This window comes from Aythya marila, assembly GCF_965140915.1.
Source record: "Aythya marila genome assembly, chromosome: 25".
NCBI lineage: Eukaryota > Metazoa > Chordata > Aves > Anseriformes > Anatidae > Aythya > Aythya marila.
In genome coordinates this window covers 6,465,118-6,483,324 of record NC_139066.1, presented here as the reverse complement: position 1 = coordinate 6,483,324, position 18,207 = coordinate 6,465,118, and the positions used below count along the sequence as shown (strand labels likewise).

General features: G+C 45.1%; 1 protein-coding gene across 2 annotated transcripts in view; it reads right to left on the bottom strand.

The window, feature by feature from the left end:
* The window catches only part of IGF2BP1 (insulin like growth factor 2 mRNA binding protein 1), a gene marked incomplete at both ends in the record, with an annotated part of 29,123 nt that extends 13,163 nt beyond the window's left edge, over nt 1-15,960 (bottom strand). For both annotated transcript variants that reach the window (XM_082778792.1, XM_082778793.1), the window contains 2 exons: nt 14,684-14,744; nt 15,786-15,960. In XM_082778792.1, coding sequence (XP_082634918.1) covers nt 14,684-14,744; nt 15,786-15,960 — 236 coding nt within the window. The remainder of the gene's footprint in view (nt 1-14,683; nt 14,745-15,785) is intronic.
* Nucleotides 15,961-18,207: the final 2,247 nt, after the last annotated feature.

Below are 18,207 nucleotides of genomic sequence, written 5' to 3'. Positions count from 1 at the left end.
GATGCAGACAGGGACACTACCGAGGGATTTGGGTTGTTTTCCAATGTGATTTAGCCCTGAGCATTGCAGGAGGCAACTGGAGGGTTTGGTGTGGGGAGTGTATGGAGGAGTCCTATCATGCTGATGCCATGCACCGACGAGGCGGGTGCCAGTGCAGGGTCTGTGGCAGGTCACACTGAAGCACAGGGCTGTCTTGGGACAAGCACTCGGAGGTGGCACCTGACCAGTGTGGCAGTGAACATCCAGGAAAGCTGCTTTCCATAGAACGGTTTAGGTTGGAAGGGACTGTAAAGATCATCTAGTTCTCACCCCCCTGCCACAGTACCTGATGCTCTCTCCTCCCTCTGTCTGTATCACAGTGCCAGTAACGGTGGGTTGAGCTACGCAGACACACCAGAGCTGCACATGCAACAGACGTGGCTTCTGTGTGATACTGGCTACAGCATCTCCCTTACATCCGATGTCTCATGGATCTTCTCTATACCTTACCACATATTTCTCAAAGCAAAGGTGACTAAGGGCACGATAGCACTGAGGGACCAAGCAACTCAAGCAAAGTATAGCCAGGCTCTAGGCTCTTCACAGCCTTGAACACCAACCAAGTGTGACCATCTCCCACTGAAACCATTTCTGGAACTCCTAAAGGCAAGAGAATGGCCAAAGACAGAGACACCGGGAGAACCTACTAGAACTGAACAGCATTAATGAGGGCTTTTCAATCAAATGGAAATGTTATGCAAATTTGGGGGTTGAAAACACAGTGCATCCCTGATTCAATTAACAGCATTTCATTTATCTAGTTAAGTTTTGATTCAGGAAAACACTTAATCCTGTGCTTAATGTGTTGTTGTTTTTTTAACATTTTAAACATTTTTAAATAGGAAAATGTGGTTGCTAAGACACAAATGTTGCCAAGGGACTCAAAGAAAAGTTGTAGTTGTGAGACACGAATATTATCCCTATACTCACTTCACTGACAAGGAAACAAAAGCACAGAAAAGGAGGTACCTGCTCAAAGACCACAGCAGGTCTCTATCATGCCTTTGAGCACAACATGGCACCACAGGAGCTGTCCACCCACTCAGGTGGAATCAGCCTCCAGGCTTCAGCCAATTTGCCTATTACCTTCTGCTTCACCCTGCAATCGAACATGGCTCTCAGCTTCCCCACATGCCAGTCAGTTCTTGTACTAGTGAACCCACTGACACATGGACTTCCCAGAGAGACGAGGCACACATCAGCAAGGAAAGAGAAAAACAAACTCACTAGATGGTGCTGAAGCAAGCCTAGAGATCCACATTCCTTACTTGGAAGCAGAATCACTAAAGTTTGAGACATACTTACCCAGAGGCTGATATTTGATTTTTTTTTTTTTTTTTCCCTGAATCTAAACCTCTCAGAGGTGCAGGAGGTCCAGGTTTAATTTTCATAGCCTCTGTGATTTGGTAGGAATGTGGGCATGGGAAGGAACCAGAGGAAAGTCCTCCCTTGAGCTTGCGAAAAGCCTAAATTCAGAGCTCTGAGATTAAGAGGTACTGTATTTGCTTTGTGCATTAACATCAAGATGAAACATTAAGTGTATTAAACTGAAGCACGAGCTAAAAAGAAAATGCAGATCTGGTTTGGAGCGGGGGGTGGGGAGGTGGGGGGTGGGAGTGTTGGGAGACTCCCAAATTAAGGGCATTTTTTCCACAATATTGAATTTTTCTGCCAGAGTTAAGGTCATCACTGCCCTGTCCTGGCTGTGCTGCTCTCCACCACGGATCTCCCAGTAGCAGCATCACTAGGGTTCCCGTATGCACATTTGTGTCCCTTGCTTCAAAGCCTGGCTTCACTGCTGGAGTTGCTAATTGAGGTGGACTTGGACCATGACCTGGACTGTGAAGTGGGACAGGTGAGGCACAGTCATACACACACCCACAGAGCAAAAGGAGAACCGTCTCCATGCGTGCAACACCTTCTCCCAGACCTTAATTTAATGTAATCATTGAAGCAAAATTACTGCAACATCCCTCATCACAATACACACCTCTCTTATCACACCCTTTTTTCTAAAACCATCTTGTGTTATTTTGAGCCACTATCTTGCTTCTTTCCAACTCCAGTGACTTGCTTGTCCTCATATCCTAAAACCTCACAAAGCAATAATGTATCCATAAACCACATGGTGGCAAAAACTCTGAGGCCAGTGATTGCTGTTAGCTGGGGATCCCAGCTAAGGCAAGAGATGAGAGTTCCAGCTGTGTGTGCAAGAGCAAAGCCAGAGCTGCAGGGTGGCTAACTAGAGAGAGAGATTTGGGGATGGAATAAGAGGAAGAGGAGGTCGAGAAAGAAATATGCAAATACATATGACAGCATTAAAACAGCAGTAACAAAAAATAATAAAAGGCAGAGAGAAAGCCTGGTTCATCCCTTAAAGATTTACTAATGAGGCCAACAGAAATGATCCAAAACGCCTCTCTGAGATCGTGCTTTTGGGAAGTCAAAGGCAATCAGCTTCTTGTAGAAACACAGAAGTGAACCTGCCATGGGATTTTGGAGAAATGCATATGCATCCTCCATGCACAAATATCATACAGACCAACTTGCCCTGGCTGGTAGTTATCTCTGACAAGCAAGCAGAACATGATAAACCTTTCCATCAATCATCTTGGCAAACAGAATTTGATCCTGGACTAATAAATCTGTTTAATTGGTTTCTCCCCATTAGCTCTTTTTTGGAACTGCTTTATACACAGAGAATCATACCTAATAATTGACATGATTTTTCAGAGAGCTGCTAAGAATGAGAAGTTGTCCACAAACATGCTTCTGAAAGACCAAAAGAACTCATTCCTGTTTTTTTTTAAAGAACTGCTGAATCTCAGGCAGGGGAAGAACTGGTTGATGACCAGTGCTGAAAACAAACAAACAAAAAACAACAACAACAACAACAACAACACACACACTAAAATTCCCTCCTCTACAAAGTTGCTGTGCTACCTTTCCATTTTCCCCACTGATCCCAGGTAGATGGTGTTGGCATGAAGCACATGCCTTGTCCACCCAACTAAGTGTCAATCTTTGAGAGGAGTCAACACCTCATGCTTCAAAAGATGCAAGAAATCTCAAAAACCTTTATATTCTACGCACCCAGAAGAAGATTCTAATCGTCCCCGAGACTTCTGGGGTTAGTCCTTGCCAAATCAATACATCAAGTATCTGCAGACAGGACAAGTTTAACAGTAAGTAATAGAGAGAAAAGATGGATGAGTTTTATACAATGCATCCATTATCTTCCAATTCTAATTTGCTGGCAAGTTGCCATTTTTTGAAAAGCTATTTCTGATGCTATGAACATGACCCAAAGCCAAGCCCAGCTAAATTTGGTAAGCGCCCACAACTGGCAACCCAGCTCCAAAACTGAACAGGACATGCTGCCTAACTGTTTTCCAGTGGCTCTAATGGTGCTGTGGACTTGAGGCTGCTTCACTTTGAGTACAAACATTGCAATGCAGCCAAGCGCAGCCCCCATGCAGCCGACATCAGTGGAAACACCAAACCCCATCAATACATGCTCTATGGTGGGTCTCAGACCATTTTAATTTCTTTATATTTAAGCATCTTTACCAGGTGATTGACAGTTGTCACTCCTGTTTCATGTAGTTTTGCTCAGAGAAAGTGGCCATGGCCAACTTTTTTTTTTTCCTTTGCTTCCAGTCCACCAAGGACAGTGGGGTATTGGTCTGTTACTGGAGAGATCTTACAAACACTGCAGGCTCAGAGTACTTTGAGCTATTTTTTTGCAACTAGGGGGAGCTGCAAAGATTCAGGCTCCTCATAACTTCAGATGCTTAAGCACACACCAGTACCATGCAAGAAAGGAAGAGGAAGCAAAATTACATGAGAACTTGGAGGTATTTCTGACGTAGGTCTGTGCCACAAGGAAGATGAGGAAGGCAGAAAAGGCAGCACAGGGGTGTGCAGGTTTGAGGGTTGTGGCAGTACAGCAGGAGTTGATGTTTCACTTCGCCATACTCCCTGAGGGGGGCACAGCTCTGTATCCCTCATGCTGGCAGGTACAGATTTGTCAGAGAAAGCTGCAACAAAAATCAGTAAGAGTCTCCATGCATGGCTCTGTGCCAATGGCACTAAATCTGTTTTCAAGCTAAATCAGGTTAAACTAGTGTAATGACTGCACGCAGACAAGCTCTCAAAGATCAAAGTGAACTTGTCAAGGGAGTCTAGTGAGAATCCAGAAGTTACAACACAGATTATACTATCTTATGAACTTAACTCAAGGGTGGAGAATCTTTTACCAAAACTCAAGTTAAAACCTGCGATGCCATACTCAGGCCTGCCAGTCCTCCCAGTTTGGCTGATGAGGTGGTGTGTTTTTTTTCAGACCTCCAACAGCCTGTAGAGGGCAAAACAGCTGTGAGCATCCCTCATGGCATCCCCCATCACATCAGACATGAAGTTTGACACAGACTGGTGAGAAGTTCCCGAAGCCCCTTCGAGCTTTCACGGGTCTGTGTACAGGGATCAGACAAGCAAGGAAGACAGAAATGTGAGAGCAGGTTGAGACTATGGTTGATCATGAGCTGGGTTAAAAGCGTGACTTTTTTCCACTGACAAGTGAAAGCAAAATGCTTCTGTTCTTTCTAAGGGAAGGTAAAGAGAAGAAACAAACTGACATGAAAAAGTAAAAGTGGGACTTCTTTTCCTGCATTTCCAACATAAATTTTAAACAGGAGAATTCTTCACCAAATCTAGTTGAAGCCAGACTCCCTTTCTCTTGTATTTCCTCTTCAGAAAGAAGGTGAGAGCAAAGCAAAACTTTTCCAAGAAAACATGATCTAGGGTTCTCACTAAAAAACAGGATTTCCCATGCAGAGCCCACAAAAATCACCCTTTGGGAGCAGGAGAAAAGATGCCAATAAACTCACAGAGAAGCCAGAGTCACCCACAGAGTCTACATGGATGTGGCCACGTTCTAGTTTTTTGCTGTGGCTACTCCTTAGGTATCTAAATGGTTTGGGAGAAGGTTACACAACAGGATGGTTAAACCACTCTGGCTTCTTACTTCTCCCAAAGCTGGAAGAAGAACTTCTTCAGCAGAAGAAATGGCTTTCCCTATCTGGAAAGTTTACATCTTATATTTGTTAGTCCTGTTTGTTTGTTTGTTTGTTTTTGTTGTTGATGTTGTTTTGTTTGTTTTTGTTTTTTGTTTTTGTTTTTACAGCAAGAGTGTCAGGATTAAGAGGAGAAAAGGAAAAATCTGAAGCTTGGGTAGGACAGAGCAAGAGCTGAAAACAGCAAAAATAAAGCTATTCTACTTGATTGCTATTCATCTTATTACAGGGGTGCCTAAGCAAAGCCATTTAAAGCCCACCAGTACTACTTTGGCATAGACACCATTAAAAGCCAAACTGACACATACACCAAATAAATTCATTGCACAGTTAGGGGAATCCAGCACAAAGCTGTCTGAATATCTGATCTGGATTTTTTCCTAAGTGAAATCCCTACATGTTCATGCCCTCTCTACTGTCTGCCTTCCATAAACATTCACAAGCCAGGTTTTACTGGTACAAACAGCAGCAGAGAGTAGCTTTTGAAGTTGTATGAACAACTTTGGGGAAACTAAAGTTTCCCCAAATAAACTAAATATTTGCACTGTGCAAATATTCATGCCAGGCATGCAGGCATGTGCAACCAGTAAGGCACAGAAACAATATCACAGGACAGATAAAAACTCATTGATGCAAAGTCTTCATTTAAGCCATAGTTTTAAAGAAATTGCAGAAATTCACTCTCCACAACAAGTATCAAATACAAAAGTCACAGCTACTTTGCATCTTTGCCATAATCAAGAATAGGCTACAGATGTCAGAGAAATTTGTTATTAGTTCAGCTGTAACTGAATGCTAAACAATGACTATATAAAGTTGTATACTTAGGCTCAAATTCAGCATGTGCCTCATTTTAACATTGAGGCAGCCCCATTAACTTCAAAAGGATGACTTCCCTTTTAAAAAGCATGTCCTTAGGAGACTTGTGAATAAGAGCCTAAAAGCATAAAATTTATGTGAGGTTCATGGCTTTCCATGAAATTACACCCTAACAAACAACTCCATAAAAAGAGTATAGAAGCCACATCTTCTTCCGTATAGTGGAGATAACAAATTTCTTTTATTCTTTGCTCATTTGACCAATTTGTATACACTTTTATGCCAGAGGCTTGAGGGACAGGAGATCACAAAACACAAGCTAGCATCTTCATAGCAAAGAAAACATACATTCTCACATATATTTATATAAACACTTGTACACATGACTACCACCCACTCCAGTGATCAAGCCTGCTTGGACATGACCAATATTAAACAAGGAATAATTTGGATAAGATTGACAGTCCTGGATATAAGGCAGAACAGCAGAGGTCACTCAAGAGGTCATTTCATCTTGAGGATACAGTGTTTCCCAACATCTCAGGTAAAAGCTGCTTATTGTTTGTGATATTACAATATAGGTATCATTTATCTGCAGGTAGTTCTCTGTATGCAACCTATTCAGGATGTTTGATCCCACAGCCTTGATTCATGAAAGAGTTTAAGGAAAGACAACGCTTTGCAGGTGACATGTCAGAGAAAACTGAGAGCTAGAAGGGACAATCATCCCCACCTCCCTGTGCAACAACTTAGTGTCCCTTATTTTGCATTTAATCCACAAATCCAGATTTCTTTTCAATGCACATTCACCAGAAGAAACCATGCTACTGAAATTCCCAGTTAGAAAGCTTTTCAGCACAAGCACTATATGTAATTGTTCTCAACACAGCTAGAAGCACAAAAGCATGGGGACAAGTAACTTCCGGATTTGATAGCCTGCATGGATGGCATTCATCCCCCACCTCAGATGCTTTGGGGCAGCATCAGGGGCTGAAGACACAGGACCTGGTGGGACAGTCACTGCTTAAACCTCCCAGGCATCATCTGGCAGAGCTAGGGGATCAAAATCTCAATAATAAAAGAAGAAGAAACCACACCAGTCAGATTTTTCAAGAGTACTCAGCATATCAGGTGCTAATCACATCTGAAAACATTGCTTTTATTTAGATGATTAAGTACAACTTGAAAAATCTGGCTCTGAGTACATTTTTCCCCATCTCCTTTTATTTGGTTCAAGATCCTTATTCCCCCATTTTATACTCCACTATGAGAGTTTGTTCCCTTAAGAGCTACACTTTCTACATTATGAAAGGAACCTGCTACAGGACATGCATCAGAATCAAACTTTCTCCTTTTTGTGCACATCAGTTTCACTGTAACCTCAAGTGCTGTTTACACTTCACAGTTACCCCTGGATGGTGCAGGATTTGCATCTTGCTGTGCTCCGCATGGAGCCTTGTCAGCTTGGAGTGGTTCCTGGTGCATGAGGTTGCTGCTACTTTTATTAGTCATACTGTGCTCATAGCATGGTAAACTCAATGTGGTGTATTACTCTTGAAAAAGTGCGGACCCAGTTCTGCTGCAGATGCAGGTGGATTACATTTTATGTCTTTAAACTGTTTTCTTGCATAAGGACCGGACAATTAAGGTAGGCAGAAAAGTGTGAAGTTTCAGGTCTGACCATGTCAGAGCTCCCAAGTGTCAGTTACAATAAAACAAATGACCCATTTCCTGACAGATCACAAGGGCTCCTCTGAGAGGAACAGATGGACAGATTTTTATGTTTGTTTATTATTTCTTTTTCTGCTGGGAAGGTTGCACTCCCCTGCTCTTTGGCACCAGGAGGTCAGAGCAGGCTAGGGGGTGCATTTGTGCTTGTGCTACTGCCCTGATAGTGCCCTCCTGACTGTTCTTGCACTGTCCTCAGTAATGCCTCCCTCTGCCAAGGCTTTGCCAGGTCCTGGCCCACTTTGAGCAAGAATCAATGAAATGTCCTCTGCTCTTCAGGTTTATTAGCCATGTTGAGGAGCAGCTCCAGTGCAGGGGCTGTAGAAGGTTTGACCAGAGGCAATAGCTCAGGGAAGGGTGAGTGGTAGCCGATGGTTTCCCAAAGGCACCACAAGTAGCACAGAAGCCCTCCACAGCACACACAGACCACTGGAATAACCCCAGGCACCTTGAAGCCACAGTACTACAGAAATGCAGTCTGGTAGAATCCTGCTCCAGAAAATGCTGCTGCACAGAACCTGCAGCTCCTGAGAGCCAGCACCCACCCACAGAGACCATACACACCCTGCAAAACCTCCTATCCACAAGCCAAGGCCATGCCAGTGTCACACACAATATTCAAAATTAAGCCAAACCCCAGGAAACATGGAAAGATTGTGCACTGTCCCCTACAGGAAGAGCCAGCAGGAGCCAGCATGGTGGCATCAAGCCAGAAGAGGGCTGCAACCCTTTCAAGACCCTTTGCAGAAAGCCCCATTCATTGCTGCCTCCGTCCAGAAGAGAAAACTGAGCAGGTTTCAATTAAAGCATATTTTTTCTTTTCAATCCTTATGCTTAGGATCATGAAGACCTCTCCAGCATCTTCAAGAGTGTGCTATGGACACTGGACATAAAAAAGATGGCAGATTGGTTTCCACTCCTGTTCAGTAAGCTATTCAGTGAGAAGAATACATACTCTGGTTTTAAGAAATACAGCTTAAAACAGCACCTGACACTAACTTTCCAACAGAGAAGCACTTCAGTTTCCCAGGAGCGTTACCAATACACAAGCAGTATAAAACCTCCAGCCCGCTTTGGTCTGAGACATCTTCACTAGGTTCACAGCATGACTCGAGTGGGAAGGAACCCAGGAGGTATCCCAGGCCAACCTCAGTGTTTCTCCCAGCCATCCCATCTGCAGATAAAAAGGTTTCGAAGCTGCTCAGGTAGAATGGCTTGCACATCACACAAAACACACAACAGAGAAGAGAAGCATATGCACACCCGCAGCACCACTTACAGAAACAAGGAAAAGAGGAGGCCTCTGTAATTTCCCCCAACCCCACAACATCTAGGATAAGCTGGCAATTGTCAGGTAAAGTCCAGCAAAGATTTCTGAACTAAATTCCCACGTGCTGGTAATGACCAGTTGACCTGGGAATGCAGTCAGGATAAAACAAAATACAGATTACTGGAGAGGAGAGAAACATACTGCTGGCCCAGGTCTGTGCTTCTAACTTCTTTTTTTTAAAAAAAAAAAAAAAAAAAGTGAAGAACTTTCCCACTGAGCGGACTATCCCACAACTGCCTCTGCAACACTTCTTGGAGCAGGTGAAAGCAATCCCAGGCAGAGGCAGAATGCTGCAGGACATTTCCCCCCATCTCTGAGGCATTTTTCTCCCATGCTAGTTGTTTTCCTTCCCTGAGCAAGTGCATTTTTAAATATCTGCAGGTATTCACTGAAGGATTCTTCCACAACATTTGAATACTTCACACTGGCCACAATAAGAATTTAAAGGTGCACAAAGGCGCAGCACCATCAGCTTGCAGTGAGGAGGATGGATGGATCTTGCACTCATAATTCTGCTGTTCCTCCCCGTCCCCCAACCCCCCATCCCTTATTTTAGCTCAGTTTGGTGTCTGGGAAACCCCTCACACACAAACTGAAAGATGCAGCTGGGTGCATGCATTAACACTGCTCAGGATTCGGTGATTTAGCTGAAGTGAAGGTTGAGCTCCTACTAAATGCCTTCAGGTATGCTGAAAATGGGAGTTTTCACCTAAAACTTCTGAAAGTGCTCTCTCTGGTGAATCAAAACCCCAGAAATGTCTCTGCAACTTCTACAAAATGCCTTTTCCTCAAAAGAAACCTGCAACCTCCATTTCTAGGTCCCCTGAATTATTTGGGTTTCCTCCTGCTCATCTGCTGTCCTCCTCACTTTTGGGGAAGGGGTAGACACTGGCATCCCCCAGGTGCTTCTCTGTGCAATTGCTTTAAGCTCCCACTTCTCCCTGTGCCATACAGGTATGGCCCCATTTCTAGAGTATTATAGCTGCCATGAAAGCTGTAAACCAGTAGCATCATTAAGAGAAGCAAGAAAAATCATTTCTGGCTGCATTGAAGTAGGCAGAAATACCAAATTTGCAAACAAGAGGAAAGGCATGTGCTCAAGTCAATAATGCCATCTCCAGAAGGAAAAGGCGCTGAAGACATTTCCTCCTGCCCCAGACTGGAGTTTCATACTTCTGGGCTAATCTTGTGCCATCCTGAGCAGCCTCTTGAGCCTCCTGAACTCTCCCAAACCCTACTGGTAACTTTGGAAAACATTAACATTTCTAGGGGCTTGGGTTGGGGGAGAGGGAAGAGACCTTCTAGATTTTTAATTATGAAAGGTCTCAATTTTCAAAGTGAGTACTTTAACCCCACTTCTCTTATCCATATCTCTGTGGTTTGTTTGCTTGTTTTTTAACCTAAAAGACAAAGACAGAAGCAGATTAAACTGGAGAAGCAGATTGAGATCTAGCAATTGTCACCAAAGCAGTCAGTTTATTTTTGCCACCAAATTAATTATTTTCTTCTGAATTTAAAAATCAGACACCTGAAGCAGGCGTCTGAACAGAACAAAATCCATCTTCCATTGGTTCAAAACTTGAGGCTACAAAATTTATTGTTATATTGCAGTTTCTTGTACTTATTTCCCAGTTACTGGTCCAACTTGGAAAATGGGAAGTGCATGTAAAGGCATTTCTTTAACTTCAAACTGCAAATTGTCAAATACAATCATTCTCCCAAGTTGTTAAAATTAGTCAAATTATCCCAGTTTTAAACTGAATTGATGAAATTTGCTTACAAATTATTAATATATCACTGAATGACAAATTATTTATTTTTTACAGCTGGAAAATATTAAAATGTATTAATTTCAAAATGATCACAGTTCTGAGCAGTGTAAATTCAGTATTGCAGAGTTCAACTCAAAGATGGGTACTCAAAATAAATAGAGAAACTCAATATTATTACCCTTTTTGGTAATCAAGAAAAGTAGTAACAAATCAAATCACATTAAACATCCTCAGAAAAAAGCATTCATCCTGTGTTTCAATTTTCAAACACTGCTGTGTACAAGGGTATTGCTAATTTTGTAATGATACTATAACTTGTAAAGCACACCTGTTGTAACAGGAAGAGAATGCCCTTAGAAATGGACTAAGGGGATTTTTTTTGTCTCAGTATTCAGTCTTTATTTTACATGAAAAAACTACCTACAAACTTTTTTTCAGTTCATTTTGTCCACAGAATCCAAATGATCTGAGGGAAAAAGGCACATTTTCTGATTAATATAAACAAAGAAAACATAGTAGCTGTTATCAAGTATTAAAATATTTCATTACAAAATATTTATTGTATGATTATGCACACACAAAGTATTTCTCCAGTGCAAAAACATTAATTTTAAACAAATACTTAAAAATCAGCAATTTCAGAATTTCCCTATCTGATGCCATGTGCTACACTGTATCTTCATGTCATTAACAACATTTAATAATTCCCACCTCTACTCAGGAACTCACTGACCCTTCTAAATAAGAGTTGTTTATGAATGACCTCTACATAAAAATACCTTGCACAAAAACTTCTAGTTTTAAGTCTACTGCCTGTTATCAACCAAACTCCCTCTTTCCCCCAATTACTTGGTTTCATTCTCTCTGGTCGACTCACTTCCACATTCCTCATATTTGGAATGTCTGCTTGATGGATTCACTTTTTTTCCCCCTTGCCCCTCCTCCTTCCTTCCTTCATTCATTCCTTCTAATGCTATCTACTGAGGTCTTTTCAGTTTTGGAGCTCCAGCCCCCCAAACTGATTTTTAATCTTGAGTTGGAAAATTGAACTTTAAAACTTCTTATTGTTTAACCTTCTGAGGAATAAAGCACATAGAAATTTTCAGGTTAAAAAAAATATTCTTAGGTTTCCCCAACTTTTTCCATCAGCAAAGTTACAGAAAAATAACTCCAAAACAAGATAGTTAAAATAAGTCTAAACAAATTTTAAAACTGAGGGGTTTTAATCAAATGTCATGTTTATCATCAATGGCTCTCCTTTACAGTACTACTTTTAAAGTTTTTCTTCAAAATGGTTTCCTATGATCATTAGGATAATTTCCAGCTCTAAGTGTTATTTGAAGAATTTACTGTAATTAAACAGCTATAAATCAGTTTACTCTTCTGTAAGTTTTGGAGCAGTTACACACCAGTCACTCTTTCTAATGCCATATAAACAAATTCTCTATTTTTAAATTAATTTCTGCAACACTGTTAAGGACGGGAGAGAACTTAATGAAGGAAATACACCAGCAAGAATGATTTCCTTACAATATGTAATCTCATTGAACACATTTATTTATAAAAGTACCCAGATCAGTTTTTCTGAACATTTGTATTTGCAGTTTCAAATAAAAGAAACAACCACAAAGACAAGCTTTTCTTTTATAAATTATCTGGGAAGCATACCATAGATCATGACTTGTTTTCCCACATTTTTACACTCAAAAAAATAATATCAGGTTGGGGGATGGGGGGGCAGTTTTTCAGATCACACCAAAAACATCTGATTTTGTCCTCACTGCTCATACTTTAACCATATCGTATGTGCCTTTAAACTGGAAAATCCAGTCTTAAAAAAAAAAAAGGGGAGGGGGGGGCGGAAGCCACCAACTTCAAAACAGAGGCAGTCCATCCCATCATTTCAGCCTTCATTCAGAATGAGGAGCAGAGGGGGAGGATAACAAAATACACCATAACATCACACACCACCGAAGTTGGGGGCAAACAACCAGCAAAGTCTAGGAGCTGCTGCCAAAGTTGCCTTTGCTGACCCAGAAATACAAACTTGCCTCCCAAAACTAAGACAAAGTAACTGTAGCAACTGCTCCATTGCAGCAGGCAATCACTGAGCAAGGAACAACCAAATCTCGGCTAACAAAGTTATTTCAAGCAAAGCACATGAGGAAAGTCAACAGCAAAAAATGTCTCCTGTATCTTTAAAGGCAACAGACAAGGGCTATGGGGATAAAATTAAAAGCCACCCTCTCACTCCCCCCCACCCCGGGATTTAGCAACAAAATATAATTAATTGCATTTCTCCTGGTTCTCATTAAACCGTGCTAACTAACCTTCCGTTTGCTTCCACCTATTGTAAAGTTTCAACCAGTATTTCTTTGAATTACAGCCACCAAAGAAATATTTACATTTCCATTGAATTTCTCCCGGAGTGCTCTTAGGAAAAGTCAGAGGGGGAAGAAGGGAGCTGGGAAATACCCTGAAATCTGCTCCACTCCCCACAACCTATTGATTATTCACTAGGAGAGCACTAGGAGATGAAGAGGGGGGTGGGAGGGTGGGAAGGCGACCCTCTCTGTGTGCCCCCTCCCCCTTTTTTTGAGTGTCATTATGTTACCCTTCATAGGGTAATTGGCTTTCCAATAACACCCCTGCATTCAATGATATTTAAGCCACAGCAAGTCTCTGAGTGCTGTAACGAGCAATATCGATCATCCTTCCACGAGGTGAGTCTTGCTGCAAAAAAAAAAAAACCTTGGATAGGAAATTGTTAAATGGATTTTTGCCTTTGGGATCAGCCCTCCAGGACTCGTGGTTCCACTGAGTGGCCCCTCCAAGGAAGGAATCAGTGCAGAGTTTCACAGCCCCCTGAGGGGGTCAGGGCCCTAAAATAGGGTCCCAAGATGGGTTTCTCAGTGGTGAGGGAGCCCCACAAGTTTCAGGAGGAAGAGTTTGCTCTTCCACCTCCTTCTGTGCCCAGGCATTGAAGCAGCTGCCTCATCACGTGGGAGAATCAGGCTGCGTGGTCCAATGTGGACTACTGGGGTTTGGGACGAACTCACCCAGCAGAGAGGGGTGCAGCATCTCCATGGAGGGGCCCCTGCAAAAACGTGAACTCTGAGCACCCTCAGCAGCTCAGTTTCTGAGCTCTTCAGAGCTGCTCTAAGGCTTGGCATCCTGCACATGAGCCGAGCACGCAACAAAGGGCCAAGAACATGGAGAGGCTAGACTAGGCAAGGCCAGCGGCCCGTGAAGCCATTTCACAGGTAGACCGAGAATGTGAAGAAATGCAGCTTCAGCCCCAAAAAGAAAAGCTGACAGTAGCCAGAAGCTAAGGCCAGCACCCTGCACTTGCCAGGGTTTAAATCCCTCCCCAGCATGGCAAAGAGCAATAAACCCCATATTTTTTCTTTTCAAGTCTTCACCATCGATCCCAGCAAATTTTGCTTTAAAACGAAAAACAATCAAACAAAAACTTTACAATTCTGTTAGAAAACAACAAACTTCACCCATTTTGCAGAGGAGGATAAGAGCAATGCTGGGAAATTCTTTCAGTGCCACAAGTTTGAAAATCCCAACCCAAAACATCTCAGCCACTCATCACCTTGGGTGAGTTGCTGGATAATTGTTTAACCATTTTTTAAAACAAACAAACAAAAAAAATCTTAATCACAAAGTTTTATTTAAAAAAAAAAAAAAAAAAGATAAGAAATCAAATGCTAAAAAAATATAAGAAATCAAACGCTTATCGTCAAAACTGCCTTCTTATCTCACTGGGGACATACCTAAAGTAAAATATCTACCGTACCTAATTTCACATGCACATATTTGAATATATATTTTTTTTGCCTCCTGTATCTTACAATTCCCTCCCCTCCCCCCCCCCCCCAACAGAAAAAAAAAAAAATAAAACACTGTATTACCTTTGCTTTTTAGGTACTGAATGTTCAATCTCTAGCTGTTTTCCATGAAGCTCCACTTTCCCTAAAAACAAAATGTGTCTGGTTTTTATAATCTGGGTGAAGGGGTCAAAAAGCTTTGGATAACATTCTATCACGTGAAACTTTTGATTTAATTTGAAATACCACAAAGCACACAAAAATACATTTTCTGATTTCTTCACAAGTGCATTTTATCAAATACAAGACTGGCTTCAAATGGGAAGCAGCGGGAGGGAGTGGTGAGTTAGCTGTCTGGACAGTCTTCCTTAGGAATATTTAATTCCTTAGTTCATACTGGTCTGCTTTGACCAAACGAAAATGAAGAATAGTATTTTGAGAAAATAATCTTCGTCTGTATTTAATTCCGTATGTTTGATCCCTCCAGAACTCCTCTAGGCAGAAATCTTCCTCCCCATTTAAAGGCTAGAAATGTTAACTCCACGGCAGAAATGGATTTCTCTTTGAAAATGGGGTGGTTTTCTTTGCCGTTCGTTTATTTATTTATTTTTGGGTAGGGAGGGGAAGAGGGGAGCAGCGATGGGAAGAGCCTAGCGGGAGGAGCCCCGGGCATGGGGAAACATTCAAAAATTTTAGAAATTATCTGTTTCCCGGGGAGCTTTTTTTCTGTCTGCGAGCAGCATGGCGACCTTCGCGCTATTCCACGCATCACATGCCCCAGGAAACCCAGTTTCAAATCAAAATGGCCAAAGTCCCAGCCCACCGCCCGTGTCGCGACGGGACCCCCAGGCCGAGCCCCGCCGGGACAGGCGCCGCGCTGCCCCCGCCACGGCTGCCCCGGGGGGCGCCCCCAGAGACGGGGGGGGCGGCGCGGGGCAGGAGTCTGCGGGGGTCCCCGCTCCGCACCCCCACACCGTTCGTCGCTAGCGCCTGGGAGGGAAAGCGGGGTCTGCCCCCGCCGCGCCGCGATGCAAGCCCCGACGGGGCGCGAGGGCTCGAGGCCCCCCCCAAGTCCCCGCTGCGCAGGGAGCGAGGCCCAGGCGGGGGGCTGAGCCCCGCGGGTGCCCGCAGTTCGCCGGGGAGGTGAAAGCGGAGAGGGGAGAGAGGGCCAGAGAACGCCGCTTACCCGAAAAAGTTTCGATGGCTTTCATGGCCCACTGCTCATCGGGGCAGTCCACAAAGGCATAGCCGGACTTGACCAGGAACTGCCCCGTGAAGGAAATTTTGTGGTCGTTGAAGACTTTCTCCAAGTCGGCCGGAGTCACGTTCTCGTTTAGGTTCCCGATGTACAGCTTGTTCATGGTGGCTGCCGGCGGGGCGGCGGCGGCTGGGGGCGGCGGGCGGGCGGCGGCGCGCCGGGGCTCGGAGCGCGGCTGCCGGGGGGGCTCCACCGTGCGTCCGCACCGTCGGACTCCGGCCGCGCTCTGCCACCCCACAGCAGGGGCGGGGGCTCGGTGAGTCCTTTTCCTTTTTTTTTTTTTTTTTTTTAAGCCCCCTCCTTTTTTTCTATCTTTTTTTGTTTTGTTTGTTTGTTTTTGTTTGTTCGGCTTGATTTGTTGGTTTGACGGATTTGTCTTTGGAGAGGGGTGCGGCGACTGTTGAGGGGATCCCAGGGAAGGGGGCGGCGGGGCGGGCGGCTCCGGCGGGCGGTGGCGGAGCGCAGGGAGGCGGTGGCGTCGGCTCTGGGGGCCCCCAAGTCGGTGGAGTGGCACTAGAGTGTCACCGGACGCCTCTCAGCAGCCGGGCACCGCCTCTAAATAAAACCGACCTGGAAAATGAGTGAAAATGTTTGCTGGAGGAAGCCACGTGGTGATGCGGGAGGGCCCGGCCCCCGGGGGGAGGGGCCGGGGGGGAGGGGGCAGCCTCCACTTAATTATTTATTTTAATTTAAATACTACGCTATTTACCTCCACGCACACACACCCTTAGAGGAATGAGGAGCGCATCCACCCCTTGTCCCCCCCAACTCCGCCCGTCCCGTCGGAGGCACTTTACCATCTGCTACAGCCCCCCGCCCCCACCGCGCCCCTCCCCCACCGCGCCCCTCCCCCACGCCTTCTCCGGTGCCTCAATGGGATTTTTCTGGGTGTAAAAAACTTCTGCATCAAAGGGGCCGGGCGGTCCCTTGGCGCCAGGGGAGTGGGGTTGTGGAAGAATGGCCCTCCCGCCCCCCGGGGGCAGCCCGGCGCGGCCGGGTGAACAGGGGAGCCCCCCGGGGGGGCTATTGTCCCCGGTATTGTTTTAAGCCCTTCATGTGCAGCCCTGCGGAAGCCTTCGGGGGGGGGGCGGGAGGGGAGCTCCTCCCGGCACAAAAGGGCCCCACGATGGAGAAGGTCCGATCCCCGACGGGGACGAGGCCGGGCCGGGCGGGGGGCGCGCCCTGTCGGCCAAGTGACCTATGTGGAGCACACACCCCCCCTCCCGAGACCCTGCCTCTTTCCCTCCGCGCCTGCTTTTTTTTCTGGAGACTTTTTATATTTAGGTTTGAGATGGGTTGAAAATAGCAGTACACCCCCCTCCCCCATTCACCCACCCGGCCGCCTTCCTGCCTCGCTGCCTCCCCCGACGGGGCGGGCGGGGGACACCCGGTGCACCGGGGGCTCTGCCCGGGATGCTGCCGGGCGGGGAGGGCGCCTCCCTCCCGCCGCGCTGCAAGTAGAGGCACGGGCCGGCCCCTCCGCGCCTGCAATTAAACGCAACGCTCCCGAGCAGGACGCGCTCCTGCCTGCCTTGCCCGCCGGGCCGAAGGTCCCGCGCTCCCCGTCCCCCCGATAAAGAAACAACAAACACAGACAAATGATTTCCGAACGCACGAGTTTTTGGGGTATCGATAGAAACGCTCGGCTCAGGGCTTTCCGTGCGCGCTTATCTCGGGCGGCTCCGCGCCTTCTGCGCGGGCACGCGGCGGGCACCGCGCCCGCGCCCGCCCCCGCCGCCTTTCGGGGTGGCCGCGCGGAGGGGCCAGGCCGCGGGGGGGGGGGACCGGCACTAGCAGCACGCTCGGGTTCTTTGGTTGTTCTCTCAGTACCACGCAGATGTGCTGTGCTGTTTTATATTTCTAACCATTTCTTTTTATTATTACTATTTTTATGCCACCCACGGCAGTGCTGGGGAAAAGCCACGTGGAGAATTTGTTAGTAAATAAATTTGGTGTTATTCAAGAATCAGAAGTTGAGTAAACCTTAAAAAATAGATGCACATACCCAAGGACGTTTCTGTGCTCTGTCCTACAGCCAGTTAGGAAACTCAGTAAAATGAATAATAACAAAACTGGGGAATAGTAATTTAAAGCAAAGAGTCCTTAGCTTTCCCTCCTGTATCTGATCCATTCTACTATGCTGGGATTTTTGCTTTAAAAACACGTAGGTGCTGCTCACCAGGAGAAATTTGGTTCCCATACTTCCAGCTGCATTACTTGGCTCTCCTGGAAGTACCAAACCAAACTCACCAGAGGAGTTTTTGTAGAACTGCCGTGTCCATGTGCATGCTTCTGAAGCTACCAATGAATAATCCATGCTCAAAATTCATAGGTAAAAAGAATATAGAAA